This window comes from Carassius gibelio, chromosome A19 (assembly GCF_023724105.1).
Source record: "Carassius gibelio isolate Cgi1373 ecotype wild population from Czech Republic chromosome A19, carGib1.2-hapl.c, whole genome shotgun sequence".
Taxonomy (NCBI): domain Eukaryota; kingdom Metazoa; phylum Chordata; class Actinopteri; order Cypriniformes; family Cyprinidae; genus Carassius; species Carassius gibelio.
In genome coordinates, this window is record NC_068389.1 from 25,884,090 (window position 1) to 25,902,528 (window position 18,439).

The 18,439-nt window shown below is 36.2% G+C and overlaps 3 protein-coding genes across 4 annotated transcripts; 2 read left to right on the plus strand and 1 right to left on the minus strand.

Annotated features, from left to right (window-relative positions):
• Window positions 1-478: 478 nt before the first annotated feature.
• Window positions 479-10,749, minus strand: sdha (succinate dehydrogenase complex, subunit A, flavoprotein (Fp)). Its single transcript, XM_052533868.1, has 15 exons — window positions 10,611-10,749; window positions 9,687-9,770; window positions 9,336-9,497; window positions 7,139-7,282; window positions 6,867-7,031; window positions 6,579-6,727; window positions 5,759-5,883; window positions 5,298-5,466; window positions 4,795-4,990; window positions 3,217-3,388; window positions 2,988-3,106; window positions 2,788-2,899; window positions 2,059-2,189; window positions 1,240-1,353; window positions 479-1,090 (listed from the first exon to the last, which is right to left on the minus strand). The coding sequence occupies exons 1-15, from the start codon at window positions 10,668-10,670 to the stop codon at window positions 1,004-1,006; spliced, it is 1,989 nt and encodes a 662-aa protein (XP_052389828.1). The 5' UTR covers window positions 10,671-10,749; the 3' UTR covers window positions 479-1,003.
• A 451-nt stretch (window positions 10,750-11,200) lies between these two features.
• ccdc127b (coiled-coil domain containing 127b) lies at window positions 11,201-12,762 on the plus strand. Of its 2 annotated transcripts, none has more exons than XM_052533889.1 (3): window positions 11,201-11,440; window positions 11,775-11,909; window positions 12,005-12,762. In XM_052533889.1, exons 2-3 carry the CDS (start codon window positions 11,786-11,788, stop codon window positions 12,700-12,702), a joined length of 822 nt encoding a protein of 273 aa, XP_052389849.1. In that variant the 5' UTR covers window positions 11,201-11,440; window positions 11,775-11,785; the 3' UTR covers window positions 12,703-12,762. The 2 variants fall into 2 exon arrangements, with proteins under 2 accessions (XP_052389849.1, XP_052389848.1); XM_052533888.1 differs by lacking the exon at window positions 11,201-11,440 and adding an exon at window positions 11,451-11,502.
• A 2,441-nt stretch (window positions 12,763-15,203) lies between these two features.
• On the plus strand, window positions 15,204-18,439 carry LOC127935754 (coiled-coil domain-containing protein 127-like). The gene is made up of 3 exons (XM_052533899.1): window positions 15,204-15,289; window positions 17,558-17,689; window positions 17,770-18,439. The coding sequence occupies exons 2-3, from the start codon at window positions 17,569-17,571 to the stop codon at window positions 18,348-18,350; spliced, it is 702 nt and encodes a 233-aa protein (XP_052389859.1). The 5' UTR covers window positions 15,204-15,289; window positions 17,558-17,568; the 3' UTR covers window positions 18,351-18,439.

An 18,439-nucleotide genomic window follows, 5' to 3' on the forward strand; every position in this document is an offset into this window, starting at 1 on the left:
CATAACAATTACATCAAATGTTGTATAAAGTTATATTATATTAGATTCAACTGTATTGTCATTGCACATGATCCATATATATAAAATGTCTTGGTTTCATTCTTTTTTCATTAGAATATTTCATTAAAATATAAAATTCTAATTTGATATTTTCAATTGCTATATTTCACAATACCACTGTTTTGACAGTATTTTTTATTTAAAAAAATGCAGCCTTGGTGAGCCTCAGAAACTGTTTTAAAAACACAATAGTTGACATGAAGGCCTGAAGTTTTTTTTTTTGTGAATTTTCTCTGCCATCTACGGGTAAGATTACTTTATAACAGCTACCCATTCCAGCAGTTAGATTTAATTATTTTTATTTTTTTTGATTACCACTGCACACTTAACATTGTAAACATTTAACCCACTGTACTTTCCAGCAGATTTTCTCTCTGCAGCAAACACAAATAAATTAGAGTCAATATCACAGACCCAATTATTATCACCCAGATCATTTTTATTGAGCTTAAACAGAACCTACAATACAAAACATGCAAGATATACAGAACTTTACATCTAATGAGTTGTGAGGGTGTTTGAGAATGAAAGGCCACCAGGTCAAATACATGTGAAACCACTGCATTAGCATCCCAAACTGTCAAGTTGTTTACTAGTTTATTACATTTTTCACAAGGTGCGAATAGCTTCTTGACAGTGTAATGACAATCATTCAACATTTAAATATTAAATATTTAATGATTTACTTGCCAGCATGGTTTAGAGCAAATGTGATGGATGTGTTTTAGAGAAGATACACCAATATATCACACAGTTGGATCTTTAACACGGAGTCTGACTACTGCAGCTTTATGATTTGCTCTTATATATATTTTTGAAGTGAGTTTTATTGTGGTCTTATTTCAGTGAAGTGTAGCTTGTCAAATGCAAGATATTCATTAATTCATTGGCTGATTATAAATAAGCAAAAGGGCGGAGTCAGCTGGTGCGGGCCAGGATGTGTTTAATAGGAGCGGATCGCAGGGGGAATGGCAGCGCAGTCCTCTGCATTCAGAGAGTTGTCAATCACAGGTCTGTACTCCAGAGTCACCTGAAACACAAGTTTGTATGTTATACTAACATAATGCTTTTTCTCGTATGCAGACTATCAAGAAAGATTTCAAAGGTAAACAAATGAACTGAAAGCTAACAATACGAAAAAATTCTCACAAATTACCAGAGGATTCATAATATATTTACCTTTCCTGTCTTGGGATCCACATAGGACAGTGTGTGTTTCCTCCAGTGCTGTTCCAAAGGCTTCTTCACTTGTCCCTGCAGAGGCTTGGTGTAATCGTACTCATCCACACGGTCCTGTAAACAACACAGGGTAACAAAACCATTAATGATGCAAACGTATTACCAACATGACAGCTTTTTTTTTTTTTTTTTTTTTTTACATTTTCTCACCCTCAGGCCATCTAAGATGTAGATGAGTTTGTTTGTTCATCAGAACAGTTTTGGAAAAATTAAGCATTGCATTACTTTGTTCTGGATTGTTTGCAGTGAATGGGTGCCATCAGAATGAGAGTCCAAACAGCTGATAAAAACATCACAATAATCCACAACTTACACCGCTTCAGTCCATCAGTTAATGTCTTGAACAAAAAACTAATCTATCAAGACGTTTAAACTTCACAAGATGTTAACTGATGGACTGGAGTGCTGTGGATTATTGTGATGTTTTTAATCAGCTGTTTAGATTCTCATTCTGACGGCACCCATTCACTGCAGAGGATCCTTTGGTGAGCAATTGATATAATGCTACATTTTTCCAAATCTGATGAAGAAACAAACTCATCCTAATCTTGGATAGCCTTAAGGAGAGTAGGTTTTCAGCTAATTTTTATTTGTAAAATACACAAAACATCTCCATTTTCTATAGCCAAGATGTCATTTTTACTAGGTAAAAAAAAACATACTGAACACTAAAAATTCAGATAACTTTTTGTATAACTTTTCAGATAAATTTTCAAAATGTTGTCCTTAAAAAAAGCATGCTTGTTTCAGAAAGTTGACCTTGAAGTCCTCGCGTGCGTGAGCACCTCTGCTCTCTTTACGGGCCTCAGCGCCGACGATTGTCTGCACCGCGTTCAACATCAGATTCTGCAGCTCCAGAGTCTCCACCAGATCAGTGTTCCACACGATGCCTGGAGACATAACAGCAGCACAAAGTACCATAAGAACCACCACACTGCAGCGACAACACAACCTTTTTAATACAGTGGTGCAGATCAAGAAAACAAAGAGCAACACTCTCTTATGCTCACCAAGTCTACATTATTAAAAAACACAGTAAAGGCTGAAATATGGTGAAATATAATTATAATTTAAATGAACTGTTTTTACTTAAATATATTGTAAAATGTAATCTAGGATCAAAGCTGTATTTTCAGCATCATTCCTCCAGTCTTCAGTGTCACACGATCTTCAGAAATCATTCTAATATGCTGATTTGCTGCTCAAGAAACATTTCCGATTATTATCAGTGTTGAAAACAGTTGCTGTTTCATATATTTGTGGAAACCATCCTTTTATTTTATCTTTTAGGATTCTTTAATGAATAGAAAGATCACCTTTTTTAACACAAATATTTTGAACGGTCCAGTCTGTCACTTTTAATAAATTAAATGCATAACTGCTGAAATAAAGTATTTATTAGTACTGACTCCAAACATTTGAACAATAGTGTGCGTGAGTGTGGAGGTATTTAAGGTATTTGCTCTGGTCTTTTATTTCTAGTCTGACCTCTGTCAAACGTCTTGATGTCACCCAGAGACTTGTAGACAGTTTCCATCTTGTCACAGCCTTCCTTCAGGACGTCTCCGGTGCGGAACACAGCAGCGTGATTCTGCATGGTCTGAGGTCCAGAAGGACAACACAAAACACCAGATTCAAATATGATCTTATAATGATCAGTCTAGAACTTTATGATTCTCTCGCCGGACCTTCTGCATATTCAGTCTGATCTCTGAGGTTCTGGTACTGCCGTCAGCAAAGCGGATCTTGTCCAGATTGGCGACAGACGCCTCTCCTGCATTGGGTTTCAGAGGGGAAAGCTTCTCTCCTGTGAGACAGGATGAAACCATTACACGGCTGTTTTATATATGAAATATATGAACAAATAACCTTTGATGCCATTGCAACTAGAGCATTCCTTTAATGCAGTGAAGCTACCTGGAGTGTTTATCTCAGCAATGGTCAGGGCACAAGCGCGTCCAAACACAACCAGATCCAGCAGTGAGTTTGCGCCCAGGCGGTTGGCCCCGTGCACTGATGCACAGCCGGCCTCACCGCAGGCGTACAGACCTGGCACCACCATGTCCTCTCCATCCTTATGAGTGATGACCTGCGAGGATCAGAGGATATTAGTGTCACGCTCTCAAGAGAACCACTTCCACACAGTGATATGAACATTTACGTTATGATGTAACTATCACAATGCATTCAAAACCTGTATACCATTTTCACATTCTGGGTCAGTTTTGGATACAAGGAAACTTTTGGTAACACTTTAGAATAAGGTTCCATTAGTTAATGTTAGTTAATGTATTAATTAACATGAACAAACAATGAATAATACATTTATTACTGTATTTATTCATCTTCGTTAATGTTAGTTAATGAAAATACAGTTATTCAGTGTTAGTTCATGCTAATTCACAGTGCATTAACTAATGTTAACAAGCACAACTTTTGATTTAAATAATGCATTAGTAAATGTTGAAATTAACATCAACTAAGACTTATAAATGCTGTAGACGGATTGTTCTTGCTTAGTTCATGTTAACGAAAGTAGTTAACTAATATTAACTAATGGAACCTTATTCTAAAGTGTTACCAAACTTTTTTTATAAAACAGTCATAACTTAAAAACATAATTTTTGTTTTAAACTAAAACCATATTTTATCTGATCAGCAAATTCTTATTAAAGAGTGAATGTGCTTTAAATGTTACCATGTTATTACTGCATTTACATTTATGCATTTAGCAGATGCTTTTATCCAAAGCAACCTACACTGCATTCAGGCTATACATTTTTTTTTTTACCAATATGTTATTAATAAAACAAAAATAAGAAATAACTTCATTTCTAATTACACATGACCCACACTAAAAAACAATATTGTATAAACAATATAATAATTTTAATTAGTGATAATCTGAGAATTACTATTACCAGTATTATCCCCATTGGAAATAATGGAATTTAATTAAATCCCATCAAATTTGGAACTCGTGATTGTTCAAAAAAGTGTCCAAATTTATGAAACCTGCATATTTAGTTCTCAAGAAACAACATAAGTGTGTGTGAAAAAGTTAATACAAAATAAATTCATTTTACTAGCATAAACTTTCAGATGAAAAAAGTGATTAATTTTTCAAGCTGCAATGGCTCATCATTGGGGAAAAGGATAAATATGTTTAACACAATTTATAACTTCATAGATAATTTTACAAAAATAATTTTCTTAAAAATATATCTCATAAAAAATAATGGATATCTCATTAAAAAAAAATTTTTTTTTGGAGTCTTGGAATTTAATTTAATTGCAATTGCATAGATCCTTACTGATTAAAAGTGGTAATTTCTTTAAAATAAAACAATATACTCGTACCAATTTTTTTTTTACAAATACAGTTCTAACACAAAACTGTAATAATAACTGGTGCTACACCAAACATTGTGGGACAAATAACACTCCATATGGTATTTTTTAATACCCTAGCAATATTCAAAGAGATGAGAATACCTGTCCCTTGTAGTTGGTTGGGATGCCGCCCATGTTGTAGTGGACGGTGGGTAACACTGGGATGGGCTCTTTTGTGACGTCCACTCCAGCAAAGATCATGGCGGTCTCAGAGATGCCGGGCAGGTGAGCAGCGAGCTGCTGAGGAGGAAGATGATGGAGCTGCAGGTAGACGTGGTCTTTATCTGGACCAACACCTCTGCAGGAAACAGGGTGGAAACTCATTCATAACCACAGTCACTTGCTTCCAATCAGCTGAATGAATGACTCAATCACTCACTTATTAAAGACAGGTACTTCCCTGGCAGTTTCATATTGAGAGAATATCTTAATACAAAATATTTCTTTATAAAAGCTACTTTTTGTAATGTCTGTTCAATGCTTTTCTCATCTGAAACAATAATGGCATGTTCTTTTGGGGGTGATTTTAAGTCTAAGCTGGTGACTGTGTTCTGGGCACAAAATAGCAGATTAATATTATAGTAAAAAGTAAGTATATATCATACCTTCCTTCCCGGATCTCGATGGTCATGGACCGTGAGACCACGTCTCTAGAGGCCAGATCTTTAGCATTGGGTGCGTAACGCTCCATGAACCTCTCTCCTTCACTGTTGATCAGGATTCCTCCCTCTCCACGACAGCCCTCTGTGATCAGGCATCCGGCTCCATAGATTCCTGAGAGAATAGGTCAGAGGTCATTTGAAACCAGCCATAGGGTGGCTGAGCTGGATATTTATAACACAGGTGATCGAGTATCAACACAGACACACATGAACGCTGCAAAGAAACCGTATAACCACGGCCAGTATATATAACTGTTAGATATCGCTGCTGTGACATGAGACAGAATCATGCTGTAAACTGTAAGACAGACATTCATTCCCTCACAAACAGTGGCAAAGATGCTTTAGAAGACAGTGAAGGACTTCTAAAGGACTCTTCCAGGCTAATGAAAGAAGGAGCTCACCTGTGGGGTGGAACTGAACAAATTCAAGATCCTGGCAGGGCAGACCGGCACGGGTCACCATGGCATTACCGTCTCCGGTGCTGGTGTGGGCTGATGTACAGCTGAAGAATGTGCGGCCATAACCTCTGCAGAGAAAACACAATTCATAGTATTATTTGCATGCTTCTAATAATGCCTTTTGTTTTTTTTAAGAGCTATTTATCTTTATAAATAATGTCAGTTTTTGTTATTTAAAACATACATATACATATATATTTAAAACATAAAACATATATACATTTAATATATTATATTATATTATATTATATTATATTATATATATATATATATATATATATATATATATATATATATATATATATATATATATTTATATTTATATTCAATTTATTTCAAACAGAAACAAACTAACTTTTAATGATCCAAGTAAAACTATTTTAAGAAAAATCTTTTTTATACTTTTAACTAAAACAAAAAAAACATAAAAAATCTATAATCAAATACAAATAAAGCTGAAATAAAATAGAATATAAATATTAGAAGAATAGCTTAAAAAAATAAATGTAGTACTAAAATAACTAATACAAGTGTACTAAAACACTTACTGAAACAAAAACAGCACTAATAAAACTACATAAAATTAAAAGTGAAAACTTATATAAAATATATTTTAACTATATAAAAGTTAAAATATAACTTATTCAAAATATTAATGAACACTTTAATAGTATATAAACAATACTTAAATAACACTCCGAATGCTAAATGCCAGAAGTTTCCTTTTCAGTTAAATATACTTTTAAGACATCATTTCTCTCACCCAGTGGCAATGACTGTGTTCTTGGCCCTGAATCGGTGGATGGATCCGTCCTCCATGCACAACGCAATGACTCCCTTACACTCGCCATCCTCCATCAGCAGATCCAGGGCAAAATACTCCACAAAATAACTGGTGTCATACCTTAGAGACTAGACACCAACACAGACAATCAGACAGGCCTGTCCCAGTTTGGCAGAGTCAACATAATGTCTGTAATTTCGGCTAGAATTTTAAATCTAGACGGTTTAATAAACCCCAGCCCGATCACTTGCACAGACTCTCACTCACCCGTCCATAGAGCGTGTGAAGAAGAGAGTGACCCGTCCTGTCCGCCACACAGCAGCATCTGTGAGCCTGACCTCCTTTACCGAACTTCAGACTCTGTCCTCCGAAGGCACGCTGATAGATCCTCCCTTCCTCGGTACGGCTGAACGGCATACCGAAGTTCTCCAGCTGAAAACACGATCATGTTGAGAGAAAGTAATGCTTGAGTTAGAGACAGAGAAACTCTTCTTCTTCTCATCCAGTCTCCTGACAGTGTCTCTGTGAGCGTCTCTCACCTCCACCACTGCAGCAGGAGCCTGCTCGGTCATGTAGTGAATGGCATCCTGGTCTCCCAGCCAATCAGATCCCTTCACTGTGTCATAAAAGTGCCAACGCCAGTCGTCCTCCTCCATGTTGCCCAATGCAGCATTAATCCCACCCTATTTTATAAACAAAAAACAATAATGTTATGATCCATTTTAAATAATTACAAATAAATAAAGTAATTAAATACAGTTTAAATAAATACATAAATTAGATTTAAACTTCACTTTTTGAATATATATATATATATATATATATGTATATTAGTGCTGTCAATCGATTAAAAAAAATTAACTCATTAAACGCACAATTTTTTAAAATTAATCGCGATTAATCGCAATTAAAAGACTGAAACTTTTTGGATATGTAAATGTAAAATGTAAATAATTAATGTAAACTCAAGACAAAGAAACTATTTAAATTCAAAATATGATTGTTTATTGGAATTTTTGTTTAACTTGTAACACAGATTTTCTCATGTAAACAACATACCTGCAATAAACCATCAATATCCTCCAAATTAACTGTTGGCTTGAAAGCCATATTTATTACAGAAATAAAAACACAGGCATGTAAGTGCCATTTGAATTTCAAAACAATCAATGCCAATAAAAAACAAAAATTGGGCTTTAAGTGGGCTGGTACTCACCGGTACTCAGTACCGCCACTTCCAAATATAGCTCTAGAGCGTACCGCCACCTCTCCGTGCGCCCAGAACGTGCTTTTAGCGTACCGGTACGCTCATTTGGACATCTGTTTTAATAGAGGTTTTAATCTTTTACCTGCACTGCCGATTTTCAGAGCACCCTTCACAATGCAAGCTTCCTAATTCATCCCACCCAGAGCAGAAACTACATTACCCATTCACCCTTAAGTTATACAAGTGAATAGCGCATGTGTCGCTTTCCCACTGTTAAGTGTCAACAACTCAACGTGGCCGGAGAAGGTGTGCGAAACTCGTTGTGAGTGTACACAACGCTCGGTTCGGTTAAAAATCAAATACTGTTAACAACAACACTTAATATGTTTTCTTGGCTTCAGACTCTAAATACTGAAAGAACAAGACCAGAATCAGATGATTCGCTGACTGACACCTCACCAAATTTGAATCCTATCACTGCAGGTCAGACTCAAGCTAATGAAGTAATGCAGCTCTTTCAGGAAGGGTGACCAGACGTCCCGAAATCTAAACTGTTGTCCCGACTCCCGAATCTGGCCCTAATTGTCCCGAAAATTATACTAAAGCAAAATCTTGAGTATTTATTGTCTGATAAACATTAAAAACTGTCCGCGGAGGTTGAGTCGTCCTGCAGCCCCCGCTGGCTGCTCATTGGCTGCAGCATCTTTTTTCTAAGTTCTAAAAAAATACCGTAGACGGCAAGGCACAAATTTAGATATTCATTTATCTAATTAATCTATAGCCTATGCACAAAGACAATATGATCTTTTTGTCCCCTTTTTGTTTTAAAGCTTGATGAAGAGAGAGAGCGCAAGTTGCTGCAGCTGCGAGGAGTGATGCACGCGTACAGGAGTGATTGACAGTTCGCGGCACTGTGTACAAAAAATACTCCGCTACACAATTATTTCATTATTTTCGTTTAAGCTTATTAACGTTAGCGTTACAGAAAGGTCTGATTTACGCACTGTTACAACAGTCATTGTTTTTTTGTTGTTTTTTTAAACAATGACATTTGAGTTCATGATTTTAATGTTGCTCTTTCTTGTGGCAGACTGAATGAAGAGTAATGTTTCTTGTGGCAGACTGAAGAGTAATCCGGCAGAGTTTTATACTGAAACTTTCCATCTAAAAGTCCTTCCTTGGTCTTATCCATATTTCTTTGCACGTTGAACACACATAGGCCACAACCGGAAATAAAAAAAAATGCAACCGCGTTAATTGCGTTATTTTTTTTAACGCGTTAAATATTTCAAATTAATCGAATGCGTTAACGCGCTAATTTTGACAGCACTAATATATATATATATATATATATATATTTTAGACGCTCTGAAGAACTGATTCCCATTCGATCTGTTCCTGATCAGTAAAAAACTAGTATAAATCCAGATGACAGAGAAAGCTGTTGCAGTATATGAGAGGGTGTAAGATAGCAGGTTGTGTTGTTGCTTAATGATAACAAGGAGAAATGCAAGAGGAAGTCTCCAAACCTGTGCGGCCACTGTGTGTGAGCGGGTGGGGAAAAGTTTGGTGACACAGGCGGTGTTAAATCCCGCCTCTGACAGACCGAAAGCTGCACGCAGACCTGCGCCTCCCGCTCCCACCACGACAGCATCAAACTCGTGGTCTACTACTGGATACTGAGTGGAGATCTGTGGGGACAAACACCAAAAACACACTGATCACACAAGACCAGTAGCCTGCGACATCTAATGTTGTTCTTTAAAGTGACAACTACCTAAATAACCTGCGATGGTGATGCATGTACAAGTATAACTGTCAATACTACATGCAAAATGAATACTACTGAAACCATATGAAGGAGTAGCATATATACTTACAGCATCTGAGACTTTTGCATCTCCCCTTTTTCCATAGATGGAGAAATGCAACTTGCGGTTGCTCGTCTGGCACACTGCTGGCAGCTGAATAAAACAGCAAAAATTATTAATTTTAATAGTTAAACATCTACACAAAATCACATCTGTGATTAAGTATTTATTCAATGCACATTTATCTGTATAGACAACCATATTGTTGCAAGGCAGCTTCAAAGAAAATGAATGTTTAAACATTTCAATTCAAAGTTAATTTAAATTTCTTTCTGTTTGAATTTTTTTGCATTCTTATTCAAAAATCTGGAATGAATAAGTCAAACCATCTTTAAGTAAATGACAAATGGGTTTCATTTTTAGTAAGAAAACATCATTGCAACAATGCGTAGTGACAACAACAAATGCATTCTGGTCTTTTCTGGTGACATAACAGTGAGGCGTCTAGTTAATGCTTCATTGTAATAGATAGATCAAATATAGGCTGTGCGATTACATTGGACACTGTTAGAGGATCGACTAAAAATGCATCCAAACACTTTAAAAAGAGATAATATCTCATATAATGGCGTGATGATTTATCATCACATGGCTAATGCTAATGCTGCCTGTTTGACCTTCAATGGATTCCTATCAAACTTCACTCCTGTGAAATGCCACAATACATTAGGTGGAAAAACCCTCAAGCATTACTGCTAAAAGGCAAGCTCTGTTAATAAAACAGCATCACATAAAACGTAAACGTATGTAACAAAGGTACTGATACTACGTAACGCTGTTACTTAACCCAGCAGATGATGGTTACAAAACCAGCACACAACAGACTACAATAGACTACAGCGACATCCGAGTATAAAGCAGTTCAACTGTCGGCCTGCACTGGCCGAATTACATTAAAATAGTAAGAATATAAGAATATATGAGAGGGCTTACAGCTGTAGATGACACAATCTTTCTTCCGAGGACACGGGAGGCAGCGCACACTGCGGCCATGTTGCTCGATTTTGACTGATGAACAACATTGAACACGCAAGCGCTTGTGATGGGATCGTCATTTCCACGAATCGGTTCTTTCGAACAGTTCAAATGATTCAGTGATTGATTCTTTCGTCCGGCTTCACGGCGCGGCGCATTGACTTGATTAGGTTCTAGTAATCTGTTGTTTATTGTAATCGCATATGTAGGTCAATTTGTTGTAGCAATGATTCAGCTCATAAAAAGATTCATTTAACTTTTCGTACCATCAACCGAATCCTCGGTTCACTTGAACAACTCCTACTTTCGTTCTCAGTTTATTCGGGTTTTCATCAAGTTATACTAAGCATATGGAATAAAATCACTTTCAAAAATAATCGTAGTAATTTGTATAAATAAAATATTTAAGAATTTCCCACAATTTAACATGAAAAATGTCGGCAAATGCAAACGCGCAGGCTCAACCAACTGATTGAACATATCCGAACGATTCGGTTCAAATGAATCAGAAGCCCGATTCGCAGCTTCGTTGAGGACCGTACCAATGTTTGTCCATAGTGGGGGGATTTGTCGGTTAGTGTTGTCCCAAAAAACTAAAGAAAACATCCTTTGAGGCTGAGTGGAGTTGTTTACTGTAAATTCCACTGTATATAATATAATCCTCATACTTATAAACAAGCGATATTTTTTGTCCAAGAACAGTGACGCAGGCTTCAGCTCTACCTATGTATGGAAGCGACTATTTGACCCTTTTTGATAAAGGACGAGAGCTTTTGAATACTTGCAAGGTAACTCAGACATTTGATGTGTTTTTGGATTGCCAAAATGTATTGTGCTTGCATGACTAGTGGTAAATGTTCTTTGTTAAAATAGTAGTTACTAGCCAAATCACACATGGATGTCGTGCAAACAGGAAGTGTCATATTCTTCAACTTAGGTCTTGCGCTTCGAATGAGAATGCAACTTTCAATTTGCATAAGGATAGTAATGCATCACTATAAATTAAAATTAGGCAGTTGATTTTTTTTTCCAGTAATTTAATGTCAGAATTTACAGTTGCCTTTCCCTTTTTATATTATATTGGTCAAATGTTTGATATAGAAGTATGCATTTATTTTCCAGCTGCAGTCCACATGAATAACCTGAATGATCCTCAGGACTGGAATATAAGGCCAGAGAGGCAGGGTGATGGTGATGGGGACAGCGGCAAGTGGAACTATGCCCTCCTGGTGCCCATGCTGGGACTCGCTGCCTTTCGTATGTAATACACAACACTATTGCTTCAGTAGCATGTAAATTGTGATCAATGGCATTTCATATTTTACTTATTTTTGTCTTGTGTTATGCCTTAGGATGGATCTGGTCAAAAGAATCTCAAAAGGAAATCGAGGAGGCCAAGGTCAAGTACGAAAAGACCCTAGAGACGATCCAGAAGGACCTCGATATGAAATACCGACAGACGCTCTCTGAAAACCACAAAGAAACAGCTCAGCTCCAGCTTGATCTAGAAAAGGAAAAGTTGCGAGTGCATGGCTACCGACAAGCCCTGGCTTCCCAGAGTCAGCAGCTCGAGGAGGAACGTCGAGGCTTGAGGTTGGAGCGTGAAGCTCTAGAAAACGAAAAATCTAGATTGCGTTACGCAGGACCTGGTGGCGCCCTCTTCCACGAGGCCCTGGAAAAGGAGAAAGAGCGAGAGCGGAGTGCTTCACTGGCTCTGAAAGACGTAGAGTACCGGCTGGTGGAAAGGCAGAGGGCCTTTTGCAGTATTTTGGTGCCCCGTGCGAGGAGGGTGGAGGTGGAGAAAGACCTTCTGGTTCGTACGGTTAAAGAGCCCCTTCTTGCACATCTGGAGATGGAGGGCGGTCTCAGGGATATTTTTAAGAATGATCACAGTTGTGCTCAGTATCTCAACACAGATGAGCGCAGGAATGGCAGTCTGATGTGGCTGTATCTCAAATACTGGCGTCTGCAGCTCACGCTTCAGTCACACCAGAGAGCTGAGGAGGCTATGCTCCAGACAAAAAAAGTGACACTGGGAGATCAGAAATGAATCTGTATCACTAAAATGATGTATTAAGAGCTCGTTGTCAATAAAGTTAATGAGACTCAATTTTGTAATATTCTTTTCTTGGTGGGAAGAGTAACTTAAAGGAGTATTTTACTCAGAAATGAAAATTTGCTGAAAAGATGTAGATGAGTTTGTTTGTTCTTCAGATTTGGAGAAATTTAGTATTACATCACTTCCTCACTAATAGATGCTCAGGGTGCCGTCAGAATGAGAGTCCAGACAGCCGATTGAAACATCACAATAATCCAGAAGTAACCAGCACCACCCCAATACAGCAATTAACATCTCATGAAGAGAAAAGCTGCGTGTTTGTAAGAAACAAATCCATCAAGACATTTTAACTTCAAACCATTGCTAAATATAATCACAACTGCTTTTGATGTCTTTCTTCCTTCATACAACCACCAAAAAAAATTATTAAGATGGAGTTACTTTCTAACCGATTTGTTCTCTTTTCCAATGTTTGACCTGATCTGCCACTTACACTACCTTTGCATTACTCTCTGTGTTAAAATAACTTAAATCTCTTGTGTATTAAAATGCGGATACATAAAATGATCAACTTATCATCAATCTGGTAACACATGTGAGCATAAGCATCGAGTCTGAGGAATTTGGACTGCAGCACCCATTTCCCCTGCTAGCTGTCAATATTACATACTGCACCTTTATAGGGATAGTTCATGCAAAAATGAAAATATTATGTTTATCTGCGTACCTCCAAGGGATCCAAGATGTAGGTGACTTTGTTTCTTCAGTAGAACACAAATTAAGATTTTAACTTATCAGTCTTATAATGGCAGTAAATGGGCCATGGCTTTGAGAGTTAAAAAAAATAATATACACAGACAAAACCAAATTAAACCCTGCAGCTTGTGACGATACACGAAACGATCGGTCTGTGGGAGAAACTGAAGAGTATTTATATACTTTTTTATTTTACCTCTGATCCACTATAGTCCAGAAGGAACATGTTTTAAGAAGTTGCTTTCAATTTATTTTTCATTAATGAAAAAAAGCATTGAGCTGATGTCATTCTCTTACTGACTTGATATCTTTTGTAATATTCATCAGTTCTATGGACTAATATAATATTCAAACAATTGTCTGTCTGTCTGTACTTAGAATAGTCTTTCTCTTTTACATATTGATTCAGCTGCAGCAGTCCACAAAGCATGAATGGTCCACAGAGGAGGGTGGAGACGGCAGAAAGCTGAATTACCTCATGACTGTTGGAAAACCCACTTCTGGCTTCACTGCTGGACTGCATGTGCAGAACTACTTTACCCATGGGAAAATTTAAAGTATAATGGGTTTTAAAGGTAATTGTACATTTGTATTGCCACATCACTTACAACTTGGAAGAAAATAGCACCAAACAAAGAAGATAAATTATGCATGCACATATCTTTGGACTATGTGTCATTTAAAAACCAATTTGAATAGCAAATACATTGCTGCAGAAATTGTGCAAATGCAAATTGAATAAATGCACACAACATTTTCTATAATGAACATGTATAATGAAATGAGATCTCAGTATCAATAAAGATAACGAGATTCAATTTTATGTTTTATATATTATTTTATCATTATTTTGTATTTATTTATTCATTTTATTATTTTATTTTTTGTTGGAAGAGAAATTTAAAGGAATAGTTCGGCCAAAAACCTAAATTTGCTGAAAACATATTTACCCTCACGTCATTCAAGATGTAGATGAGTTTGTTTCTTCATCAGATTTGGAGAAATGCAGCATTTCATCACTTGTTCACGAGTGGATCCTATGCAGTGAATGTCTAAACAGCTGATAAAAACATCACAATAATCCACAAGTAATCCACACCACTCCAGTCCATCAGTTAATGATTTGTGAAGTGAAATGCAATGTGTTTGTAAAAAATAAATACATTTTTAAGATTCAAATTCAAATAATTGCTTCTGCATCAAATGGCATCCATTTACTGCAGATGATCAATTAGTAAGTGATTTAATGCTTAATTTCTCCAGATCAGAACTATTCCTTTAAATTTTGTACATACAGAAAATCAAAATACCATGTGCACAGTAACATACCCATTATTTTACAGTTTTAATATATGTTATCAGGACCCATGAGGTGCAGGTGATCGGTACGTCATCCACTAGATCCAAATTCTGAGATTGTTGGTATATTGATGCAAGAAGGACAACAGCTGCCTATCTTAGTGTGACCTGTTTTTGGTGTGGATAGAAATACTTACATTTTATATTCCAGTATTTTAATCTGAGAGTACAAAATGTTAATCACATTTTTAATTTCTCAGAATAAGGCCCACTTTTTAAAAGAAGAAAATCATTCAAATACCTTAGCATTGAATTGTAAACACAAATCTTTAGCAAATAAAATAGAACAAATCAGGCTATCCATAGCTCCAAAAGGGAGTGGGAATTTACATAAGCTTTATATTTGCAGAACCAGTTTAACCAACATTGAATATATAGTTGAGGGAAGACAGCCCCCAAGAAAAAGATTTAAAAGGAATATCAGCATTATATCTGTCAGTCTATTCTGATCCTTGAAGAGAAGGTAAGCATATTTTACCTAAACTGATTTAGGTGTAATATATAAAAATATATACCAATATGAGTGGGTAATGTAAAAATGAAATGACCACACCTGTGTAGGAAGGAACATATTGCAAGAAGCTGCTTCTGTTTTTCTTTCTTGAAACCAACAAACAAAATCATGGAGCTGATTATATTTTCTAACTGATTTGTTCTCTTCTGCAATGTTAGATTTTTGTTCTTAACTAACTTGATATTTACTGTCTGTGCTAAAATAATTTCACTATTTAATCTTAATATAATTTAGGCATGATTTCTTAAGTGATTAAATATACGATATTCAAACAATTAATTTATTTAATGATATATTATATGTTGAACTATACAAGAGTAGAACCAAGTCAAGAACAACAGAATATTCTTGTTTAGTGGTAACATTTGTATTTTAGTGTTACCAAATAAATACTGAGTATCTGTTAAGTGTTGTTTATAGGTGTAAATTTCACTGCTTTAAGTGCTTTAGTTAAGCAATCTATGAATTGCAGTTATTCAGTATAAAGGTTCTGGATACTGTGTTCACAATATTGTAAAACAAATTATCACAGAAATTTATCAGAAAAAATATTTAGCATTAGTTGTGATGTCAAAATAAGTGTGCAAGCCTTTGACTTAGGCTTGTAATAAAAGACCAGATAGGCAGTGAGGTGCTGGTGACTGGAGCAAAGAGAAATCAAGCCATCTGTATCTCCAATAGGAAGTGGGGATTTAAATTTGATTTGATTTGATTTGATTTGCAAAACCAGTTAAACCAGTGCTGAATAAACAGTCGAAGGTGGAGATTTAAGAGGAATAATAGCATGTCCTTTTTACCATCAGTCTAGTCTGATCCTTAAATAGAAGGTAAGCTACTGTCTGTTTTGTAGATCTAACATAATTGAAGTGTAGGATTTAAAAAAATAAATAAATATAAAACCACCACACTTATGTAGGAACCTATTTCAAGAATTAGGTTTCTAGTTTTTTTGTTTGTTTGTTTGTTTGTTTGACAACAGCACATTTAAATCAGGTTTAAATATGATCAATTTTGCTTTAACAAAATTAATATTTGTCTCTCTTCACCATTGTACATCGATGTAGTCTTCACTGCTTTATTTGTTTTTTTTAAAGCAATCTTTGAATTACTGTTATTTAATCAATTGCACAATATTGTAAAACAAATGATCAAAGAATTTTGATTCATTTATTTAGGCTACTGAACAATTAGTTGTGACATCAAAAAAGGGTACAAACCTTTGATCTAGTCTAATACTGAATTGATTGGATGACAAAGTAGGTGGACTTTCCATGTTTACACTGACGTGCTCTCTATCAAAAAGGCCTTTAACCTCTCTATATGTAGTATTCTTTGAATCTACTTAGATGTTATATCATGATGATGTGATGTCAATATTATGCTGTAAAAGATACAACTATTTTCTGAAACTCATCTGTAATTCTAAAATAATTGTTATATGTACAGAATTAAATATTACTGTATTAATGAAGCCTGATAATGACCTACACAGACAATATGTGATCATAAATGTACCACATATCACAGGTTTTACACACTGCATGTAAACTTGAATCATCAATGTAAAAAAAATAATCATTAAGTCATGGAACTTTTCACATCATTACTCACTTTACTCACTTTACTTCAAATGCTCATACCTTAAGAGTTGGTTGTTTACTCGATTATTTCTTTCACTTATTCAGTTTGATTTCTGAAAATTACAGAGTCGTATTTCTGTCATGACAAGTCTTGGAGGGATTGGCATGGTAATGTGCATGACAATGTTAATGTATTTGGTCTTGGCGAAATAGATCTACTAAGATGCTGCTGCTGTGGCAGAGCAAGTACAGAGACTTGCTACTGTCAACACATCCACAACATGCTGCTGTGAGCATGTAAGAAATATTGCTGCTGCAAATATAACATACATGAAATAACCCCTGGGCATACATGAATACCTCATAGCAGATCTATACAGGTGGTGCTGGCAAAGATGAAGGGGTTTCTGAAGCAAGCTGCACTGCTACAGAAACTCTAATCATATATTTGACTATTAAGCAGCGAGCTCATTGGCTATACAAGAGAGAACCAATCAGCTGTGCCATGTGATAATGATGTCATTGCACAAGATTAAGTTAAACCTATTGGACCGCATCATCAGAACTCTGTATATAGCTTACTCATTATATTATATTGGGCACTAGTTTGATATAGAAGTATGTTTTTTTTTTTCAGCTGCAGTCAACATGAATAACCTGAATGATCCTCAGGACTGGAATATAAGGCCAGAGAGGCAGGGTGATGGTGATGGGGACAGCAGATGGAACTATGCCCTCCTGGTGCCCATGCTGGGACTCGCTGCCTTTCGTATGTACTACCCTTAGGGTGCTTTACTAGTGTTTATGTTGTGATTGATTTAACTTTTTCTTTCTCCTGTGCTCTCTAAGGATGGATCTGGTCCAAGCAGTTTCAAAAGCAAATTGAAGAGGCCAAGGTCATGATCAAGAAGGACTTGGGTAACCAGAAAGAGGAAATTGAGGAGGCAAAGATCAAGTTCCAGAAAAACTTGGCTTACCAGAAAGAGCAACTTGAGAAAGAACGTTCCAACATTAGGTTGGAACGTGAAGCTGTAAAATACGAAACATCTGAATTGTTTCACAACACCCTGGAAATGGAAAAAGAGGAAGAAGAAAGAGCTTTAAGCCTTCTGGAGGACGTAGAGTACAGGCTGGTGAAAAGGCAAGAGATGTTTTGCAGTAATATGGTGCCTTCTTCATGGAGGGTGGTGATGGAGAATGAACTATTGGCTTATATAGCCAAGAAGCCACTTCTTACAGATCTGAAGATTGAAAACGGTCTCAAGGACATTTTTCAGAATGATTGCAGCTGTGCCGAGTATCTCAACAAAGATCCCCAGAAGAATGGATGTCTGATGTGGCTGTATCTCAGATACTGGCGGCTGCAGCTCACTCTTCAATCACACCAGAAAGCTGAGGCTGCTGTACTCAACACACTGACAAAAAAGTGAGAGGGCAGAAATTAATCTATATCATTAAAATGGTGTGTTTTAAAAGATTGTCAATATAGATAATTAGATCCAATTTTGTGTTCTATTGT